A 23,388-nucleotide genomic window follows, 5' to 3' on the forward strand; every position below is an offset into this window, starting at 1 on the left:
AAAAAAAGCGGCTTTAGCCGCCTTCACACGTCAAAGAATAAGCAAGAGTTTTCTGTCCTCCCTCCCCTCTGCATCCCAGACACTGGCACAGTCCTACTCCAAGTGTATCACCGCAGTGCACACACCCGATCCAATTAGCCGGTGTAATTGGATTGCCGGGCAGGGTCAGCATCTGCAATCTTAACACAGTGACCGGACCTCATATTTTCCTCTGCTCCTTCCCTCTCTTCCCACTTTCTTCTACACTGTGTTTCTTCTCCGCTCTGGCTGTGTTCCCGATGCTGCTGCTCACTTCCCTGCAACGCAGCAGCAGTTTTTCTCTTTTTTTGGGGAGGGGGAGGCGGGAAGATGTGAAGAAAATAAGCTCGGCTCAGTCTGTCGTCTCATCAGGCGAGGTAAAGGCTTCTGGCGCGCTCCAGTGGTGTCGGGGGGTGGAGGGGAAGCTCCTGTCAGTCAGCGGCTCTGGGAAAGTTAAGGGATCAAGTGACTTTGGCGGGAGGGAAAAAAATTTGCTTCTTTGGCCATCAGCGCCAAGGGGTTGTGAGAATGGGGCGACGTGCAGCGGGGAGATTGGCCGTCCTTTTGTTCGAGGAGCGAGATGAGCCAAGCCTTTCCGCGCACTTGCCACGGCTCAACGACCCCCGACATCGACCCCGATTTCACCATCAGGCCTCTCTCCGGAGCTACCAGGTCCTTCGGCTCCGCTGTATTTCATTTCTCATTTACGCCGCGTGCCAGTTTGTCAACACTTCTCCCCTCCTCCTCCTCCTCCTCCTCTCTCCGACAGCCGGCGGGCCGTGACTACCAGGCTTGGGCTGCGGGGAGCGCTAATGAAGCGTTCCCTCTGCTCGTTAGCCACGGCTCTGCCCGCTCGCCGCGCCTGGGCCCTGGTGTGTCCGAGGGCATCGGCGGTGTAGACGCGCGCACATGTTTGCACACGTGTGCGCACGTCCGAGAACCCCTCCCCCACCCGCCCGCCCAGCCAGCCATCCAGCCATCCAGCCATCCATCCATCCATTGCCAGCACCCTGAGCATGATAGTAAGACGCTAACCCAAGGAGACCGGGGGAGGATTCCTTCAAGTAGCCGCCCGCTCGGCTTATTGATCTGACGCACCGGAACACTGACATTTACCTCTGTGTGCGTCGGCTCTTCTCTTTTCTTCTCTCTTTTTTTTTTTTGGATCAGACGTCCTCTCAAGGTTTCCTTGGGCTGATTTTCGCCTTGGTTAATCACGTTAGGGAATATATTCATGATAAAAAAATGTGTGCACCCTGCTTTGAGGTTCGATGGTTGAGTTGTTTGTTCTTTGAAAAGTGCTTTGAGTTGGACTGTGACGCACTGTTTCCTCATCAAGTGAAGTAAAAGTGTTTTATTTTCAAAGTTGTCCTCTAAGTAGGTTTATTTATTTAGTGCTACTCTTTATATTTTTTACAACAAGGTTTCTTATTTAGCAAATAGTCTTTCCTGATTACTCAACTCAGGGCCCTGTCTACATATACTGAAGGTAGATGGGCTACACATCTCTGCCAGCATAAATTTCTGCCTTGTTTTAATGTCTGCAAAGTGCTACTAAGGCGCTACATCTGTTTCAGTCCTGACCTAAAAAACAAAACCAAAATACAAATCTTCAGGCTATAGAGCTGTGAAGCTGTTCTCACTTCACTCCCAATAATCGCATCCCATTTTTTGTTTTTGTTATTTCCATTTCTCTCACTTCACTGCTTCGCTCCACCAGTGTGTGATTAATTACATTTTATGCAAACTCTCGTTGCTTTTTTTTTTTCTTCTTTTTTTATCCGTGCCTGTGGCTCTTCAATGTCGAAATTACTTTGCTTCGCAACATTCTAAATAGTTTTCAAAAGAGAACCTTACTGTTTTTTTTGCGGAGGGATTGGCACAAGCTTTGAACTGAAGCCCGTAGCTTGATTTTCCTCCCAGCTGTTCGCCGTGAGTTTGGTAATTGCTGGAAGCGTACACACATTTCTGGAGCGTCGTCTCCACCCCTCCTCTTCCCTTTTATGGTCTAATTCATTATTCATTATCTGGCACATGCGGTCATTAACAGCTCGACGGTGCAGTTGCTGGATTACGCGTCTTCCTCCAGCAATTGGGTTTTCAGGGATCAGTCACAGAGTTGAGGTCTCAGATTCCAAATTTAATTGAAAGGGTCGGCCGAGGCCGAAGAAAATCTCGGCGTTCCTTTGGCACAGACATTGAGATGTCGACGATTTCGACATTTCAAAGTTTCCAACATTCTAATTTAATTAGAATATGACTTCCTCCCCTAATTGAATCAGGAGGTTGGAACAGCGGTGCTCATGTGTGTGCTTTAAGGAAAGTCTCAATAATGTCCCCGCTAACTTTGTTAGCTGGTAGCACTTTGCGTGATCAAGCATTGATGTGTTGTTTGAACACAGAAAAAAAAAAAAAAGCTATGAAAAAAACTATGGGGATGGACCTGTGATATTGATCAGTGTCAGCATAACCTCAACAGACAGTTACATCTCTGCATCGTGTTCACGATTTCTGAGGTGGATTTTTTTTTTTTTTTTTAAACAAAAACACACGTCTAAAAAACGGAAATCTGTTTAACTCTTATTCAACGTAACATTTAAAGAAAAGCTCTGACACCGATAAGGAGTTTGAGGGATATAGCTTTGATTGATGTTAACAATATGGAGGTCTCAGGACTCCAGAAGTTTAGCATCAGGCGCCATGCTACCATACTTTTCCTTGCTCAGCATTAGTTTGCTGGGTTTGAAGCATGTGAGAGAACAAGCAAAACAAATAATAGCGGTCCTGAATTGGCAGCATTAAATATATGGAATAAATGTAGGTGTCATCTGCAAACTGCAGTATTTCTCTGAAAGGTAATCACAACTGCTGCAATTTCACTCCCGAGCATCGCAGCTCAATTGATGGATTGTTTTCATCTGTTTGGAGGACAGCAGGATCAATCGGTGTCAGCTGAGGACAAAGAGGTGGCTGCTCCGCTCCAGTTGCGACACAACAGGCCGCTGTTGCAGGCGCTTTGACATGGACGGGCGCTACAAAGGTTTTATCAGAGCTGGATAACAATTCCTAATTCAAAGAGCAAAGAAAGGCACCATCTCTGTTCCTCTTACCGGCTCTGTCACTGGTGCTGTTAAAGCTGTGATGCATTGTGACCAGTGGTGATACTGGAGTCTATCTGGGTCTGAGGGGGAAATTAATGTAGCGTTTACTGCCATGATGCTGTTCATAAAAAAGACTCTAACAAAGATATTGCAAAATACAGAGTTTTTTTCAACGTCAAAGTTCATTAAAGACCTAAACGTGCACATAAATGCAGGCATGAAGACATGGAGACAGACAGGAGACGGAGCGGCTGTCCAAAGAGGGTGGAGACTGACACACTGAATCGACAAGAAAAGACACACATCACGTCGCAAGCAATCCTTAAAGTGCAATCCATACCCAGCGCAATCAATTAGAGGTAAAACATTTAACCTTCAGGTACACTGTATCCTGAGTGCCAGAAACATAACACTGGGACGTAGTATTGAAAACGGGTCAGGTTTAGAATCAGAAATACTTTACTAGTCCCCGAGGGAAACCTGCAAAATAAAGTGTTTTACACTCACAACCGTGACATCAGTATGCGCCAATCCAGTGCTTCCAGATATTTAGATTTCTTCAAATGTCTCGATAGATTTTACGTTTCACATTTCATTTGGTAGGAATAAGCACCGTTTCTCTGGGCGAATCCGCCCATTGAGCCTCCACTGAGGCACACAAGAGTCTCCAACCACAGTTTAGGCCAAACTGTCAGTGTTACATTGAATTATTATCAGCTCCACCTTCTCCCTTTTGCTTCTCCTCTTTTCTTTCCTCGTTGTCATCTTTCGGTTCGCTCGCACAATTATGCATGCTGCTTGTACTGAGAGTAAGAGGGGTCGGACGCACCCTCTGGGAGGTCAGGCCCACTACTGTCAATGCAAATTTTATGTATCTCCACTTCACTTTAACATTTTGTCGGCTCTTGGGTATCGCCTGGTGGTCCGGGTTCAGAAAAAAGTCTCACCCCTCGTATTGTTTGTCATGTGGCACCCACTGACAAACTGAAGGATCTGGCAATCGACTCCCTCCTTTGGAATCCTTCTCAGACAGATGCGTGAAATAAATCCAACGGACTTGCAAAAGATTCCCTCTGGTGCGTTTGCTCACTCAGAGCTATGTTATCGTTCATTAGCGTGATGTTCATCGAGGTCACGGCGCTCCCTAGTATGCGTTTAGCGCAAAAGTAGCAAAACACGGATGCCATATTTTCCATGTTGAGCCGCAAACCTTCGAGTCTTGTGAGACTTAATTTATTTTGACTGAATTTAGTTTCGACATGTTGCAAAAAAAAAAAAACAACACAAACAACAAGAAAACAACAAAATACAGGTGGTGCTTTGCAAAAACAGAGGAAATGACTTGAAGCCGTTAATACCTTTGGCACTTGCTTTGACGTCATGGAAAATATTCAGATTTCCCCTTTGAGAGGGAGGGAGGACTGGCTGGCTGGAGACAGAACAGGGAGGGTCTCTGTTCTGCCGCTGCGTGCTGGGCTCCGAGTGTGTCTTAGCTGATAATAGGAGCTCTTAACTCCAGTCTGAGCTGGCTGATCCCCGCTTCACTTTGGACAGGTGTGATTTCTGTCCTCAAGCTCCTTCTCTCTCTTTTTCATGGAATTCTCTTAATCTTCAACATAAACAATTTTAAAGGCGGGCGCAGGAGAGGACCTTAATGGAAGGTGACACTGCCGGCAAGCACCAAAACAGTCTGCGCGCGGCTGAGGCGATGAGGCGCTTTTGTCATCGCTTGACAAGCGTTTTCTTCGCTCTCCCACCCTTTAAACCTCTTTTACACTCCCACACTGCGCAGTGGCTGCAGCGCTTCTCTATTGGAGCCGGTGTGATTTTCGCCCACAGCACGTTTCTAGCGTGTTACTAGATGACAATTTCAGTTGTAAGAATGAACAACTTGCGCTGAATTGTTGTGAAATTTGATGAAAGTATTGTTCAGTTTACCTTCGAAACACCAGTGACATTGACGGTCAAGTTTATTTTCTAGCTTCTGAGGCACAAAAACACCCCTATAGAGATAGAACCGCAGAATTAGCTTCACTGACACTGCAACGTGAAGACTTTTTTTTTCATCATAGCGCCACAAAAAATAGACATGTTTGGTTTTTCTTTTCTTAATCTCGCTACGCGATCTTGAGAAGCCAGAGAGTTTGAGTTTCTTCAGTTGTCATGGGATCAAAACATAATTAGCTGTTTTTCCATGCACTGAAAAGACCTCCAGCACTTCGGAACGCCGCAGTCAGCAGCTGGCTAGATTAGCTTGTTAATTAGACTGGAAACAGGGCTGAACGTGGAGCCCGGTTCTGTCCAGAGGCAACAAAATCCTCCTACCAGCAACTGGTTTGCGAAGAATATGTTGCTCATTTTAAAAAGCGAAACTCCAGAAAGTCACCTCTGACTGCAGACCCTCATAATAAACAGATGCTCTTACCTTCTACTACTTTGCGCATTTGAAAACAAACACATGCACAAACTGTTGGTTCGGCTGGCAGCAACCCACCGTCTGAATTGAGCGAAGCGGCTGCAGCAGTGACATTAGTGCTGTATCACTCCGTACATCTGCGCTTATCTTCCCCTTGGCAGGACAGCAAATTGGAACATTTAACAAAATGTCAAGTCACTCCAAAAAGGCTGACCAGGCTGCTGATAGATAGCAGTTGATGGAGTGGATGAAAGGGATTTGAATCCTGATCTGATTCTGACACGATTATGACCAGCGAGAGGTTACAAAGGTTAAAATCATTTGGTGATTGCGGCCCCTGACGCTGTGGTGCCGAGCAGTGAGGTCCCCCCCTTTTTTTTATTTTAACAGACTCTGAGCTCCAGGAACCATCAGAAAAACTCCCTGATTTCCCCCTCGTCAAAGACAGGCAGGTCGAAAGGCGAGCGAACTGAAACCGGGAGATTTTCTGTAATTTCCTGCCAGTCACCTCAATTGGTTTGTCGCAGCTTTCAGCGCCACTCCGCCCTCCGAATGGAGCTGCTCACACGGATGCAGATGATGGTTTCCCATTCCCACTCACTCACTCACCCAAAGCCCTCCAAACTCACCACCTTCTGGCCTGAAGCTCAGTGAGGAATTCCTGGAGCTGTTCCTGCCCGTCTCTGCGCCGCTTTCCTCGCTCATTGTGATAAATTATGCAGCGCATTCCACTTTGTGGCGCTAATTGCTCCACTTCAGCGTGCGGATCTTACAATAAACAACTTGACAGAGGAAAGTAGGTGAAATTATCTCACGAGCGCCAACGCTAACGTCGGTTGTTGACCTTTTTTTTTGTCCCGTAAGCCTGTCGAGCAGCCGCGGAAAGCTGTGCGATGAGTCGACGTTAGCGGCGGGAAATCTCAGCAGGTACGTTGAGCCCAAATAATAATAATAAAAAAAACAAAACAGAAAGCCGCTTTACCCACAAGGCACCAGTCCTGTCATCAAGGGTTGAACGGAGCAGTACAGTAATGTCTGGTAATTTCGTGCGTCTGGAGGTTTCGCGGTTGTGTCCCCCCCCCCCCCCTCGTTGAAAGCATCGCTAATGACGGCGCTTATCTGGGGCTGGGAGCCCGATTAGCTTGACGGATGGAGCCGGCGCTGGCACAGTCAACCCCTCTCCGCCTGCGCTCCTGCAGGAGAGAGATGAGAGAACGGGAGCTCGCAAAGGTGGGTGAAGATGGACGGAGACAATGTCCGACGCCGACGCACGTCGGCGCGTAAGCGCAGACGAGTTTGATAAGAAGAAATGTCCCGCTTCCTCCTTCCCCTTTTTTTTCCCCGCCCTGCCAGTGCCAGTCAAACTTGCGCACTGGCGCCAAAGACACAGGAGAGGAACCATGAAGCAGAAAATGAGCAGCCACCTGCCTGTCAGCCCACCGGTGTGGAGGAGGCAGAGTAGGTGGAAGAGGAGGAGGAGGAGGAGGAGGGACACATGACTGATCTTGTTATCATCTCATACCGCTCTGCCTTTAAAATGTTTGGCTACGCACCTCGCGGCTAGCGGCCGAGATGCGCCGATACGGGGCTAAACGGAAAGCGGGGAGGGGAAAAGGATGTGACGGGAATGAAATCTTCCCCCCGTGCCGAGCTGAGGCGTGCGTCTGTTCGCTTGTGAGGGAGAGTGCGGCTCGTCTCGCGTGGAGAATTGGCTGTCAACAAATAAGAAACAAGGCGAGGGAGTTGCGTTCTCCCCCGTGGATGTTGCCTCGGCGCCTCGGCAGGAAAATCAAAGCGTCCTTCAGGTGTTTGGAACTTTGGAGGGAAAAAAAAAAACAGGAGAGAAAGAGATGCAATTTTCCTGACAAGCAGCATTTTGTGCAATTAAGACGTGCTTCAGGCGGCATGACCAGGCCTACAGGGTGGATGGAGTTTAGCCTGGCGTTGCAAACGCTCAAAGTTGCTTTGACTCACGCTGTAGCTACAACAAAGGTTCTTACCTACAAGCTACAAACGCCGCGAGTGATCAAACCCCCTCAACGCGTTCCCTGTCATACAACGAGCGCTCCTCACCAAAGCACGCAGTGCAAATTGATACCCACGACACCCGAGTGAAAATTCTATCAACACTTTTTCTTACCGCCCCCCCCCTTCTTCTGACATTTCAAAGTCGGCGTTCGCCTTCGCATCCATCGTCTCGTGCATCTCTGCCGCTTTGCTGCCATCACGTCGTTGCGTGTTCAGTTGCAGTGTGTGTGTGTAGTGTGAGTGTGTGTGTAGCGCGTTAAACCCACTTTTACACGTGCAGAGAATGCAAATGAAATTGTGACCCATATGCGGAATGGTGCTTCCACTGGATCGGATTTTCACTGGATGATGAGCCAAGCTTTTCATTCAGGGGTTGGGTTGGGGCAACACACCTTGGTGCTGACCTGACAGCTTTTTATAAATTACCCGGGCCGTTTTCTATCTTTCGTGCCTTACAGCTGCAACTCCCTGGCTTCATATGTAGGTCGACGTGTAGGGAGTCTCCTGTTTGAAGATATAAGCCATAATAAGCCTGAGCTTGACTTGACTTTTCTTTCATTACTGTATTTATATTGGCATTATTTTTTTTTTCTCTCTTTTTGGTCTTTCCGCAAAAAAATGATCAACCAACATTTTACTTCCAATTCATTTTCGACACGGTTCTGATTTCAGGCTTGAGCCACATTTTTATCGGAGTTTCGACAGCTGCCTCTCCTGTCGTCTGCACACAAGCACACAGGATGTTGTTGTGACGTTGTGACCTGAGTGTGTGGAACCATATCAAAGCAAACTGAAGAAGTAGGCTATGTGAATTTCACTTAGTTTATTTACTTCAAAATGGGTGATCCAAGCCTCTGTTGATAGCGTTGTTGGCCTGCTTTCTTTCTCTTACACCAACCGAGCTGAACATAGGATGTGGTTGGCCGATAAAGGAATGACAGAAGTGTTTTTTTCAATTACAATAATAGGCCAATGATGTTGCTGCTCTTCTATTCTTTATTTAAAATAGCCATTTGAGTGGAACGGTTTGGCTCACGCCCTGCGATGAACTGGCGACTTGTCCAGGGTGTCACCCTGCCTTCGCACCTAAGACAGCTGGGACAGGCTCCAGCAGACCCCCGCGACCCTGAATAGGAATAAGCGCGTATAGAAGATGGATGGATGGATGGTTTGGCTCACTCGTCCGATGCCAGACTCAAGACTTAACGGCCCTCAGCGCAGTTAACCAGTCAAATGCCAGTATACGAACACAATGGCCAGAAGCCAATCACAACACAACTTTATACACTTCACAAGACAACTCATGAAAGTATATTTCAGTCTCTGTTTTATTTTAAAAGGTATCACGTATATATTTGCACACACATACAATATATATACATACATCTACACAGTAATCCAATAAAAAAAAAAAATCCCCTTATGTCTATAGCCTTTTTTTTTGTTGAGGTTTATTGAATTTCATACCTCAAAAATAATTTGATTTACGAACATAAATTTGACTCCATGTGCAGATCCCACGCAGGGATGCTGGGAAATAACTAGAAATGCCCATCAAGCCCGGCGGCTGGCCTTGTTGTAATCCGTCAAACTAGAGTCTGCTTTTCACGCCTCTCTGCGCAACAATCTCGGTGATCTTCCTTCCAGTTGAGGGGCGTGCACTCGGGTGTCATCCCTTGGAAGCTTTCAGCGTGCGCTGATGTTTTTTCATAGGGTCGCGGCTGAATGGCAGTTTGTTGTTTGCATGCAGTTTGAAGAGGACCGTGAAAGTGCCCGAGCTGCCCCTCTGGTTCTGAGGCGATCAAAGGTCTTTAATTAGAACTCAGCATTTGCCTCAGCAGCAACTCTTCACCCGTCTTTTCATCTCCTCACCGGCTCCTGTTTACACGTTTTCTTTTTCTTAAAATGCCTGCTTCTCTAGGAGTTCCTCCTCTGCCATCTGCACTTCACCCTCACACTCTCTTTGCAGTTTCGTTGTTTCTGGCTTAGAATTTATCTGCTCTCTCATCACTTCTCACCCATTTTCTCCTGGTGGCTTGGCTCTGTTTGAGCTTTATGACCGATTTGGGGATTTTCTTTTTTAGATGCTTCGAATGACTCCCAGAGTTTCTGTTTATCACTTTAATTAACAGTCACTGTCCGCTGCCTCTCTGTCTCCTGGCAGACAGCAGCAGATTGCAGGCTGGACAGGGCAGGTGGGTGTTTGATATGGATCATTGTCTGCAAGTACAAACTGTCATAATTAGATGTATTATTTACACGTGTGTGCACACACTAGCGTACACATTTGGTTCCCCCCATGCGCAGAATTTCGCGGCATGGCTGAATGCACATAATTGCACCGACACCCATTAAATTATCAAGCCGAGCTGGAAACACACACTGAGAGATGGGCCCCGGCTTTGTCTGGAACATTTATGCAATTATCATATTTGTGCAGCCGTGGAGCAGATTAGCACGGTAAGGTTAGCATTACGGGAAAATATGATTGGCAAAGGGTTGTTTATCATTCAGCTTGTGTTACTGACTCATTTTGTTCTGGCCCATTAAAGACCATATCATAATTACAAGTCCTCTCCTAGTATGTGTGCAACATTTCAAATGGCTCACTGTAAGTGGCCTTGATTCTTCATGCTTTTTTTTTATGGGAGTCTTATTTTTGGAGGTATTACAGAATCAAAACTGTTTCACAGTCAATTTATTATGGGATGTTATTATGGAAGCCAAACTGTTTCCAAACATTTCTCGTTAATTATAATCCAAAAATGTAAGGCGGGAGATGTGCTTGCTACTGCAGTGAGCCTGGTCTCCTGCTGAAACCCTGGGGAGCGACAAACTGCTGTTTTATTATCTGACTTTTTTTTTTTCTGTAGAAGGCGAGAACAGAAGCATTGAAATTCAGGAGAAAGGCAAAAAGAAATCCAGCCAGCTGAAAAACAGGTTTCATCTCAATCCAATATATTGACCTACGATTTGGGGGGGGCGCAGAATGTTGGACTTGGAGAAGCTTATGTAATCATTACAGACTACACTGATACAGTTACAATGTAACCAACTCTAAGTCTAGTGGAAAAGGTACACAAGCAGCTTCAATCCTCTTTATACACTGAAATATACAAATAATGTCCTGAGCCACCGCCTTTTTGGACCAACATGAGCTAAAGTGTCCAATATGTTGGGTTGTTTTTTTATGGTGGGAGGAAACCAGAGCGCCTGGAGGAAACACACACGAACACTGGGAGAACACGTGAACTCCTCATAGGAAGATGCTGGCCATGATGGAGACTCAAACACAGGCCCTCCTTGCTGTCGATAACAAATACTGCTGCTCAATCCTGCCATCATGGATGTGGTTGTGCTGGATTCTTCTTAAGTTGCCACATCAATGCAGAACATTAAATATGGACGTGGCTTGAACGCCAAGACAAATGTATTTGTTAACTGAAAATGAATTCGATGATGCATTTACAATCCAGCCTGCGATAAACATGTCTTTGCTGGATGTTTTTTTTTTTCTTTGCATTGTTTGTTCTTGAACGCATCACTTTAAAAAAAATGAGGGACAGCTGGGCTTGTATGAAATTATGGGATTATGAGTGTATTCTATATCCTGGACCACTAGCGCAGGCATAATCATGGTCTTGTATTGCTCGGCATGCACCGACTGAAATGCCATTTTCTTTATAGTGCATTATGTAATGGCTGAAAGCGTTAAAAACCAATTGGTAGAAGTATTAGTCCTGAGCTGAAATAAAGTGGAGGATGGTGTATGTCTGAGTTCACTTTTTTTTTTTTTTTCAGCGCCAACCGGTTTATCCCAGGCTAATTTTTACTCTAAATGTGCGTCTGTAGAATTAATAAGGTCTATTTGAATCAATAGCAGCGATGATGGGTTTTGACTTTCTCTCCAGTGCCGAGACAGTGACAGAGCAGGACTTTTTCATGGAGGCTGCTGTGGACTTGAATCTTCGCTTATGTAACGCGATGCTCCCACTCACCCTGAGGACGAGTGCGAAAGTGATTGCGGCTAATATAAACTCTGCCCGTGATATATTGCAGCAGAGACGCACCAAATGTCAATCTTGAGATTAAAAACCTTTTTTGCAGGCTTAAGAGAGACGAGTCTGTGCAAGGATTTTTTTTTTTTTTTTTTTTTTTTGACACATTAAGACCAAAAATGACTCATATGTCAGGTCAGTTCAAAATACAGAAAGTTCCCAGATCATTTCCATTTGAGATTTTTATTTTCTTGGCCCAAACTTGGAACTTTCGTACATAATTAATTACCCTTTAAAAAAAGAAAGAAAAAAAATCTCCATAAATCTCCATAACACTTTAGCCATCTGTTTAGAGTCTCCTGCTGCTTTGGGGGATCTTCCATACCCATAGAAAGTAATAGAGCACAAGCGACACCTGGCTGGCGTTTTGAGTTCAGAAGCCACTGTTGTCAGGTTTTCTATCAGTCTCGTTTTTTAAAAACACGACAACTTTAGAGGGCAAAATCACCTCTTGCAGCATTGTGCCTTTAAGATTTGATTAGCGAGCTGGGGCGTGCACGTCACCGAGAGGACATGTCAATGGAGTGATGACATTTTGCACACAAGAAGGTCAATATTTAATGGTGACATTTATAACATTATGCATTGTGTCCTGCAGAAGCCATTATCTGGCTATCGTTTGTGGCCAGGGCTGAGGGGCCGAAATGATGAATTGCGACCGTGTTTTACTCCAGGCTGATTTTGAACAAGTGGGAGTGTTTGGGGAGGAAAAAGGAAAAAGAAACGGACGCAGATGGCAAAAATCCTGTGCTGAGCTGCTCGAACTCGCGCATGAAGGATCAACATTGAAGAGTCGAGAGCTTCTTTTCTTCCGCTGCGCGGACCGCGGCGGCGAGCTCCCGTGTGATTCCCATTGCAATGAATGGCGCACGAGGGGAATCAGGACACAGGTGGACGAGCTGCACCAGGTGCGACGGAGTGAGACGGAGGTTCCGCGGCGAGACGTTGATTTTTCTGCCTCTCTTTACTTTTATGCCGATAAGGTTAATTACTGCTGGTCGGGGGGAGGGGGGGAGAAAAGGGTCAAACGTAGGTCGCCGGCTCGCACAAAGACATTTCAACAGGAGATCCGACTGCTCCTGGCCACTGGCTTTGATCACCTGAGCTGATGTGCACGTGTGATTAAATATGAGGCGCTATTGTGTGTGCTTAACTGGTGCACGCTTCTGCTCACATCCGTTCCCGCCATCCTCTCCTCTCCCCTGCTGTCTCTTTAACTCCGCCCTCTGCTGCTTTTACGCCACGCGCCCTTGAACGCCTCGCCTAATGGTGTCACCTCAGACGTGATGTCTCTGTCTTTCGCCGCCGCGTGTCTCGGGGTCGGCAAACAATGCCTCACTGAAGGCGGTTGCTTCTGCTTCTCAGCGGCGTAGAAAACACACACACACACACACACAGCGCACCTTTTCATAGGAGACAGATGGGGCTTTTAACGTAATGTACGAGGCTGCCACTGAAGTCCGTCAACACAGATGGACGTGGATTCCATGAAGCCGCCCTGTGAGAACAATGACTAATGCGTCGCTGTTTAGAGCCGCAGCATGGCTCTTCTCAGCAAACGCTTGAAAGGGAAAGATGACGCGTGTCACCCTCTTTTACACACACGCACAAAAACACAAGCTTCCCACAGATTTCGCAGACAATCGGGGGGTCACGATGGGATGAGGATAATCTCGAGCGCAGCTTAAGCCGTTTGTGCCGCCGGCTGACTCCTCTGCGTTGTGCTTTTCAGGGCAAGGCGTACGCCTTTGACAGCGTGTTCCCCACCAACGCCACCCAGGAGCAGATCTACAACGCCTCGGCCAAGCAGATAGTTAAAGGTGAGCTGTGCACATACACACACAGAGACACGCACGCACGCACGCACGCACGCGCGCACGCACGCCGCCTGCCGAGACCGTTTGAGTGACATTGAAGGGGAGACAGCCAATAAACCTTGAGTCACCCTTGAGCTTCCCCAGACGGCTCCGTCGGTTGGTTTACCCTTTTACGAGCCGGCGGGACAAACATTTTGAATAATATGATTCAGTCACGCAACCCGCGGGCACCGAGGGGCCCCCGAAAGGCGCTGATTAACAAGATACGGGATGAAGCGTGAGCATCGCAGACAGGGAGGCGATCAAACGAAAACCCAAGGCCCCCCCCCCACCCCCCCGAGAGTCAGAATCTCATCCGTGCTCCTCCCACCGTTTCCTCACATCCTTTTCGTCCATTTTCGCGGCTACACCTGCCGGGGAAAAAATAAAACGAGTGTGAAATTGTATTGGTCGGGTTACACGGGGTATGAAAAGAAGTTTCCTTTCATCGTTTGTTGGATAGAGATTTCCGCCAGGGCTGAGGAGAAATTGCAGTGCAAAGTGTGAGATGAAGTGCGGCAAATCCCAAGGTTTTGGTTTTAGTGTTTTTAAGGAGGGGAACCAAAGGGCAAAGGATTGTTTGAGGGACGCTTCATTTTGACTTTCCATTCGATTCGGAAAAACTTTGAAGTCCTCGGAGGGAAATTTGCTTCGCGACAGAAGTTAAAACGGGAACTGCACCAATAGTCCGACCTTCCATTACGGTTAGCGTTACAGTTACGGTCAGGGGAGGTCGGACCGATGGGCAATTGGTCGGACTAATGGGAGGTCGGACCAATGCCACGCTCCCAGTTAAAACGTGCGTGTCTCACACGACAACCTTATAAATAAACAGATAATACGTATTGTCATCGCAGTTTCATGGGTGCATCGCTCCCAACGAGCTGGCCTGCAGCTTATTTACAAAACTTACGGGTAGATGGAACAGAGTCCCCTAAGACACCTGTTGGATTTGGCCTTGCAGGGGGAAAACGTACCTTCTCGGAGAGTCTTTGCCAAAATGACCTCTGCCCTGTGTGTTGCTCTACTTCAAAACACACAATGCTGCGCGTCGCCATGACCAGAGCCTTTTTTGAAAAGGAGGCTGTAAACAGGGGGGGGTAAAAAGGCTCTTTTCTATACACGTCTATGTTTTCTTGTTGTGACGCAGCTCCACTGCACCTGAAAGACCTCCAGATTGGTATGACAAGACATCCTCACCCCACTTCCACTCGTTTTCGCAGTGTTTTGCCCTCTTCGCTTGACCCCATCCTCTGCTATGAGATGAGTTCACCCCCCTTCCCTGTCTCCACCTCTCTCTCTGTTTACTCCCAGAGGCGGAGCGCCATGCAGTCCCCCCCCCCCCCCCCCCCCCCCCCGCGCCGCGCTGCAATTTCCGTCCCACTAAAACCTGCTCGGAGGCAGAGGGAGATGCGTCGAAGAGCTCAGAGAGTTAAGGGTGTGAGGATTGGTGGATGGAGGGGTTGTCGAGGGAGCCGGCGGGCATTAGACGCTTGCAGTGGGCGGCGGTCAGCTGAGTCCGCGGCGGGTGAGAGACGCGCTTCTCTCCTTCCTGGCGCGGCCGTCACTGCGGGGGTTTTATTAGACGGCGTCAGCGCGATGACATTCAGCCGCTTTTATGACCTCGTCTGGCGAGGGAGCGTTTTTACCTGCGGCTCCTGCCAGGTGAATGGGGGAAATGATGCGTTCTCGCCACGCCGCCGTCATTATTTTTTCGACAATGCGGCTGGACGTTGTTCAGAACCAGACCAAGCTTTAATAACACGTTTATCCGCGGAACGCGCACACGCTGTGCTTCGATTGATCCGCCTTCAGCTCAAAGATCAAGTCGATTTTGTCCTTCTTTTGGGAGTTCTCTTCTCGTCTCCCCCGCCCTCTATTGTGTACCTGGCTGGTTGTTTGTGTGTGGCAGCCTTTCTGTCACCTCTCATATTATTCCTTTTCTCCACCTTTTATTATCAGCAGCAGAAAAGGTGTAAAGAAAGTTTGTCACAGACACGCACACACATACATCCCTTTATTTCGTCTTACTTGTTAAATGTCTTCAGGCAAAAGCTGCTGGATCGATTTTCAGAAAACTCAGCGGTGACATAAATTTTTTATTCTGATAAGGGTCAGATTGACAGGAACTATTTTCCTGTCAAATAGAATACTTTAAAAATGTCAGGTGTTTTTCCAGAAATAAAGCATGAGCGATGTAAGATATTGAATATCTATATTGTGTATTTCTCATCTAAAAAAGCTGCCATACTATACTGAATCACAGATCAAAAAAAAAAATCTTTGCGTGGAAGACAGACTGGCTGTTCCCGACTGCTGCGTGCTTACAAATAGCAACAGCAACCTGCAATATGCCTTTTAGAATTCCAAAAGCTATATTCAGTGTTTTTAAACAGCTTTTACAAATACATAAATTCTGTTTGTTGGAATGGATTATTTGCAAACAGAGCTGTTGAAGTGAGCTCTGCTGAACTCCTTCCCGTCACAGTGTCACATGCATATGTATGTGGAGAATCCACCCCACAAACAACCCGCCCTTAGTAGTAACCTGTGGTAAACTCATTTCCATTTTCATCACGGCTCAGTCGGATAGCAAACAATGAAATTTGCTGACCTTTGAGCTCAGAAATAAACAAGACTGACGGCGGATCGGGCCTGGCACCGGAACTCCAGCGGTAGTGCTTTTACATTTTGCCTCCTGCTTTTTCTCATTGCAGATGTACTGGGTGGATACAATGGGACTGTCTTTGCCTATGGGCAGACCTCGTCTGGGAAAACATACACCATGGAGGTACAGTGCAGCTAAATAATTTACAAGCTCTTGGCATGTGGACTACGCAGACGCACACGTGCGCTATTTTTACAGAGGGAGGCTGCATCTCGGTACGTGCAGCCCCCTGCATCACCGTCGCCGTCTCCCTTCGTGAGCCCGTCTGCAGTGGGAATCCTCCTCTGCTGCACGTAATGTGAAATAAAAAGAAAAAAAAAACCCACTCCTTTTAAAGTCAAAAAGATTGTCTGCTCTGCTTCCATTCCACCTGTGCCCTCTGCGTCTCGGGTTCAGCGTTTATCCCGCGCCGCTGCGCTCTCTCAACACGTCCGCTTTCCTCTGGCAGGGGAGCCTTCACGATCCCGAAGGCATGGGAATCATCCCCCGGATATCGGAGGACATATTTGAACATATATTTGCCTTGGACGAGAACCTGGAGTTCCACATAAAGGTTTGTGCGCGTGGCGCCGTCTCGGAAAACCACGCTGCTCAGGTCTCATAGGGATCTATATATATATATATTGGCAATTTCCCGAGTTTCTGACATGACCCTCAGTGGGATCAGCCCAATTTTTGAAAAATAAGTTAAAAAAATAAATAATAATAACACAATGTAGAGACGAGGAAGCTTATTTGTTGTACGACTTCCCAGATACCTCTAGTTTTTATAAAATGGAAAAACAATTTTACAGAACTGAAGGATTTTCATCATTTAGCCAATTATACACCATGAACATTTTGTGCATCCTTCCATCCTTCTCTTGTCATTTCAACGGAAATATCACCTGCATTGTGTCTTGTCCTCCTGCAGGTCTCCTACTTTGAGATCTACATGGATAAAATACGGGACTTGCTGGACGGTTTGTGCCACAACACACACAAATAACACCACAGTTTTAGCCACTTTAGACACAACACGTTGTGGCAGAAAGTGGTGTAGGTCATGTACGCATTGGGCTTCCGCCTAATGGGTATTTACACTCTGACCCATTTATTTGATGAAGGGCGCTTGGTGCTGTTGGTGGCCCAAGAGGAAGTCGATGTAAGCAGATGTGAATCAGGGCTGCAAAAATAGAAAATAAATTCTGGATCTTCAAGGGTGAAAAAGTACAAAAAATATTAACTACTAAAAATTATTTTTGTTGTTTAAATCTCCCAAGATTGACATTTCATACAAATCAACCCATTTTACAAGTCCCAGAAATGTTTGGCGGCACTGGATAAACCCTGCCTTTCTTTCTCATCGCTGAGATACACAGACAGTGTAGAATGACGGCGAGGCCGGCGCTGCATCCTAGTGATTACATCTTTAATCGTGCTGGAGACAGAGCTGAATGCGGACATTAGTATGCAGGGGGTGGGGGTGGGGGGGCGCAAGCAGCTAAGGCGCGTTTGGACTATGGACAAAAGAAAAAAAGGAAAGATGCGGACGACGATAAGTGAGAGGAATGGAGGCGATGCGTCACGACAAAACCACGCAGGAAGAAAAGATTTCTGTCAGACAACAAGCACAAAAACACAGAGACAACACAAGGATGCATCCCCAGAGTCAAAGGGGAAACAAAACTCCACAGCGGGATGACGTGTAGTCATCACTGGCGGGACTCAGCCCATTAATGCTAAATGACTAATGCGGGAACTTGTGCCAACAAGTGGGGGAGGGATTCTGTCCGCCGATATTATCAAGTCCTCTGCCTAATCTCTCGCCGACTTGATGATTCAGCACCATTAAAAGAAATCCATAGCCAGAAAGAATATGCACTGGGCCACCGAGTTCGACTCATTTATATGTGAAAGGGGACGGTGCAGTCAGCGTGGGGTTGCGCTTCAAGGATGAACACATGCTGACAGATGACACAAGGACGTGCATATTAAAGACACACGACACTTCGGGCAACGCAGTGACCTCTGCCCACTTTCTTTTCCTTCTCTCCTCCAGTGACGAAAAACAATCTCTCTGTGCATGAAGACAAATACAGAGTTCCTTATGTGAAGGTGAGTGGTACGTCTGCGCAGCCAGCTAGCTACCTAGCTAGCTAGGCTGCATATTATTTCTGGCTAGCTAGATAGATAGATAGATAGATAGATAGATAATGATAAACTTTATTTCAGACTCAGCTCCATATAAAAAAAGGAAAAAAAAAGTACAAAAACACAGATATACATAACAACAGAACAACTAAGTTTCAAACACTTACAGACATCTATACCAGTGCTCCCAGAGGTGTGACAAATATTTAGTGTCACTTTGGGCAGGCACCGTTAGATAGATGGATAGATAGATAGATAGATAGATAGATAGATAGATAGATAGATAGATGTTTCTTAGAGCATTATTATTGTGATTTGTCGTTCTGAGGCTTAGTTGACTGAGCAGATTGATACCTTTGTTCCATGCATTCACACTGAGCTAGGTGCACACGAAGCACAGCCCTGTAGAGAAAGGCAAGTAGCTGTGTTGACTATTTTCTCTGTTGAATTATGAAAAAAACAAACAAAACTTTCATCATCATCAAAATCTGTTTTAATCCATCTGTCATTCAGAAAAGAATATGGGTTTGCCGTGTCGATTTATCATGTTCATTGTTATTGCTCAAAACACGAGCTCACACGTCTTTTATACCCTCAAGGGCTGCACGGAGCGATTTGTCACGAGCCCCGAGGAGGTAATGGATGTGATAGATGAAGGGAAGGCGAACCGTCACGTCGCCGTAACCAGTGAGTCACCTTGTTGATCTTGCAACATTCCGACGTTCACACTTTTTTCTCCCCCGCCGCCCCGCGTCCCCTCGCATTTCGACTCTAACAATATCAAAGGTGCAAAGGTGAGAAGCGCGCGTGGCGGCGATGCGAAGCGAACACACACGACCCGACCGCTCCGCCTCGGAGGGGATAATGAATGGAATGAGTGACGTTTCATTTGAGGGGCCCAAATTAGAGCCTGTCCTCCTTCCTTCCTCGCTCTCCTCCTCAGACATGAACGAGCACAGCTCCCGCAGCCACAGCATCTTCCTCATCAACATCAAGCAGGAGAACGTGGAGACGGAGCAGAAGCTGGTTGGGAAGCTTTACCTGGTCGACCTCGCCGGAAGCGAGAAGGTAGGATGAGGCTTCACGAGCCCTCAGGTTTTAGCACCGGATGGTGAGATTGTATATCATTCATCGCTGGGGGTTCTGCACTAATCCCTGATTATTACTTTTAAAGCGCTTTAACTCACAGTTTATTGCACCGGCATCCCATTGAAATTATGTTTTGCGTGATAAAGAATCTGCCCGACGGGAAGCTATTCCGTATCTACGAGGTGTTTGCTTATTTTTTTCTGCAATGTTCGGGGCGGTGAATCCCTCACTGGAACAATTTCCAGTTGGAGAAAAAGGAAGAAATGGAGAAAATATTTCTCCTTGTGAAAGGAAGCTTTTTCCTCTTTAGCTCTCAGCCTTGTCAAACAGAGGAAACAGCCGGCCTCCAAACCCCCCCACCCCCCACCTCCACGTCTCCCTTTCTTCTTCCTGGATACAGGTGATGTTGCAAAAGCAGCGCAACACACATAAAAGACATTGTTAAACTTCTCCCTCCAAAGGGTGCTGCTATCCGCTGTTGATACAAATTGTAAAGGATGTTCTTGGAGAAGATAATAGCCTCTCGGTGTGAAACCGAGGCTGATGGTCCTGCTCGGTACAAAGCGCAGATGTTTTGTACGTGCAAGTGGTTCTGCTCTTCCCCCCGAGGAGGCGGGTGGAATCGGTTGCGCCTCGACAACTCCTCAGATCTAACAGGAAGCCGCTTGATGTTGCGCAGAAAGCTCTGCTCGCGTCTATAATTAAGCCGCTCATTATCTTGCAATAAATAATCGCGTCCCGCGACTATTATGGCGGTGTGGGCCTCTACCCCCCCCCCCCCCACAGTGTGTTTGAAAGCCAGATGAGTCTCCGTGTTCGCAATTTGAAGTGAATGACTTTCCTGCAGTTTCCTTTAAATGATGCTTTGACAGGATGGAGGGAGAGAATAGAAGCAGACGCGGGAACTGACGCAGGTGACGGTCTGAGTTGTTTTCAGTTTGCAGCCATTTGTGGCTTCCTGAGAGCTCAGTTTTAACCCCGAGTTCATTTTCCATGTTGATTTTTCTATTTTGCTGCACGTGTTTTCCAAAGGTGTCGGAGGAAATGAGTAAACAATACTCATCGTCAAGGAGCTGGCTTTGAATTCACACGTACGACTCAATGCATTTGGTCAAAGGAACAAAACCCATGAAATAAAGTATTTCCTGTTTCGTTTTTGAAAGAAATCCAAAGACGAGGAGGCGGCGTGGTGTAATGTGATGCCGATGATGAACTCCATGAGCTGATTGGCCCTGTGTGTTTCTGTGTCAGGTCAGTAAGACGGGTGCGGAGGGATCGGTGCTGGATGAAGCCAAAAACATTAACAAGTCACTGTCAGCCCTGGGGAACGTCATCGCAGCCTTGGCCGAGGGAACGGTACCGTGGGGGAATCTCATTCCTTATCTTTCGAGTCTCTGCTGTTTTATAGCTGCTTTGTGTCCCCCCCCCCCCCCCCCCCCTCTCCAAATGGTTTGTTCCTGCCAGATTTCTGATGCCTCGCGCTAATGTGTTTTTCATGTTGACTTCAGATGACTGGATTTGATTAAAACCCCGTTTGTCCTCCTTACTTTTGGAGAAAAATCCATTTTTATTTGCTTCAGCATCAGATGGCAAAAAACCATCACCCACAGTCCAAATCCAATCTTTTATATTAATAGTGCCTCTAGTCCAAATAATTGTGCTCAACCTTGATATTTCCCTCTGTGATTCTGTTGACTGAATGGGAAATGCACCCATTATGCTCATGGATGGACCAATAAGTGTCATATGTCACACGCGGGGGTTCCTCTGAGCAACAGGCAGCCTTATTAAACAAACAAAACCCTGCAAGTAAATGTTTCTGTTGTCTGCCTCTTTAAACACCACTGCGATATCTGCTGACCTTGTGTGAGATTTATACGAATCCTGCAGATGTGAGCATGATATCAATTCTCTCAATAAACTAAAGTATTTCCAACATCGTTCACATTGTTTCCCCGCTGCCGATTTCCAACAGTTGCTTGGCGGCAGTAAAAAAAAAAAAGAAGAAGAAGAAAAAAAAAAAGAAAATCAAGATCTCTCTCCCCCCGACGCTGAAAAAGAAGTTACCGATAAATACAACATTGTCCCAGCACATAATCCCTGGCTTTGCGGAATCCTCCCATATTGGTATTCAGGACTGCTGCTGGATTAGATGAATTCTGCTCTGGCGTGGCAGCGACTTTTGTGTCCGTTCACCCGTAATCCTCCAGAAGGCTACAGCTGGCAACTCCGTCTCGTAAAGGAAACAGAAAAAAAAAGTGTCCAAACGATCGGCTGCCTGCAGCGCACTCGCTGATAATCGCCGTCATTAAAACATCACGTCTTGACTTAATGGACGGGTCACCGGCACTCAACGCCTCAGAGTCGCCTCTGGCAACTCGTTTCACATTTACTGAGCAAAGAGGCCGTATATTCTTTTATAAAGCCATTGGAAAGGTTTTGAATTTGAAACGACGCAGCAGATGGTGATGGAAAAACTTCTTACTCTCAGCCGCCTCCTCCCTCTGGTGATCCCTTTCTTTAAAAAGAAACCCCCCCCCCAAAAAAAACAAATGGATCAGAAAGGATGGTTTAGACTGTTTCCCTCCAATCTTTTAATCCTCTTTTATGTATCTTTTTAAAAAAATCTTCCCCACCGTCCTCGTTTTCCCCGCAACCCCTGTTCGCCCATGCCTTCTTTATCCCCTTTGCAGAAAAGCCACGTGCCGTACCGTGACAGCAAGATGACACGCATCCTGCAGGACTCCCTGGGCGGGAACTGTCGCACCACCATGTTCATCTGCTGCTCTCCCTCCAGCTACAATGACGCGGAGACCAAATCCACACTGATGTTTGGCCAAAGGTGAGGCGCCTCCACGGTGAGCCGCCTCGCGGGCAGCGGCTGAAATTTTGCTCCGCTCAGAAATTCGGCTCACGTAGCTTCTGTTTGACCCGCATACTGCTTTTGGAGGGGAGGTTCTGCGCGCTGCTGATGGTGCTTAAAAGACAGGGAATCTCTTCTAATCTCGGCGGGAAACCCACACTCGTGGAAGCAGGGATTTGGCTCTAAGATGCGGCCTGTTTGGGCGAGGGGAGATCTCGCTTTCATCCGCAGTTTTACTTTTCTACCAGTGAGATTCATACAAATGGACTCAAGTTTGTTGGGATGAATTATGCATTCAAGAGCGAACGGAGGGCACCAAGCGAACAGCATTGGTAAAATATTGCAGAGAAACACTAGCTTTTAATGTCTTGAACAATAATAATAATACGAAAATGTTATGTCCCATACGGAGATGATTTCTGTTTAATTAGAAATTGTTGCAAAAAAAGTGCCATATTGTGCTGAACTAACTTCTCTGTTTTACTGTCAGTAAAAGAGAAAAGAGAAAGGTCCATCTTAAACTTCTGCCGCACCTTTCATCTGAAAGAAAACAAGCAGATGCGTGCAGTTCTGAAAAATTGACCTTTTGTGATGTCACCAAGGGCAGTGGTGCAACAACGGCAGAGCTCCCGGATGGCTAACAGAGCCAGGCGCTCGTTCCGCACTCCGAGACTATATCATCTTCTAACATGTGGAGCAGGACGCTAAAACCGATGCCTTTTTTGCTGGTGGCTGCAAACAGGAGGCTAAATACACCTTTCTCTGGTGATCTGTGAGAGTTTTGGGATGAACCATCCATGTGAAAATGATTCAGTAATGTCTATGATCGTCAATAAAATTCTGAATGCTGGTCCTCCGGGACCTGTAACAGGTTGAGTGATTATAGAAGGACTGGACACGAACAAATGTAGCATTTAAAGCGTCATTACAACAACACGGCTGTCTTGCTACCTTCTGTGAGAGCCTCACTAGTAAATAAAGTGCAGTGAATACCTGCCACGACATTTTTATTGCTAATTTCCACGACAGCCTTTTCTCACTGGAGCGTGAAATTAAGTCATCGCCCCCAATGTAAAACTCGCAGCCTGAGTCAAGTGCTGCAGCTGCAGCTGCAGCGTCATGAATCTTTCAGCACTGTGACGCCACTCACTTGCGTCA

The 23,388-nt window shown here is 46.8% G+C and overlaps 1 protein-coding gene across 1 annotated transcript in view; it reads left to right on the plus strand.

Annotated features, from left to right (window-relative positions):
• kif5ab (kinesin family member 5A, b) overlaps positions 1 to 23,388 on the plus strand; it is a 61,426-nt gene that overhangs the window by 5,487 nt on the left and 32,551 nt on the right. Inside the window, exons 2-10 of the mRNA XM_076025270.1 lie at positions 13,354 to 13,441; positions 16,195 to 16,268; positions 16,594 to 16,698; positions 17,059 to 17,107; positions 18,187 to 18,242; positions 18,878 to 18,965; positions 19,222 to 19,346; positions 20,619 to 20,723; positions 22,061 to 22,209. Of these exons, the coding sequence (XP_075881385.1) occupies positions 13,354 to 13,441; positions 16,195 to 16,268; positions 16,594 to 16,698; positions 17,059 to 17,107; positions 18,187 to 18,242; positions 18,878 to 18,965; positions 19,222 to 19,346; positions 20,619 to 20,723; positions 22,061 to 22,209 (839 nt within the window). The remainder of the gene's footprint in view (positions 1 to 13,353; positions 13,442 to 16,194; positions 16,269 to 16,593; positions 16,699 to 17,058; positions 17,108 to 18,186; positions 18,243 to 18,877; positions 18,966 to 19,221; positions 19,347 to 20,618; positions 20,724 to 22,060; positions 22,210 to 23,388) is intronic.

Source organism: Nelusetta ayraudi, unplaced genomic scaffold, assembly GCF_046127955.1.
Source record: "Nelusetta ayraudi isolate G7.1 ecotype Tasmania unplaced genomic scaffold, CSIRO-AGI_Nayr_v1 ptg000017l, whole genome shotgun sequence".
In the NCBI taxonomy this organism is placed as follows: Eukaryota; Metazoa; Chordata; class Actinopteri; order Tetraodontiformes; family Monacanthidae; genus Nelusetta; species Nelusetta ayraudi.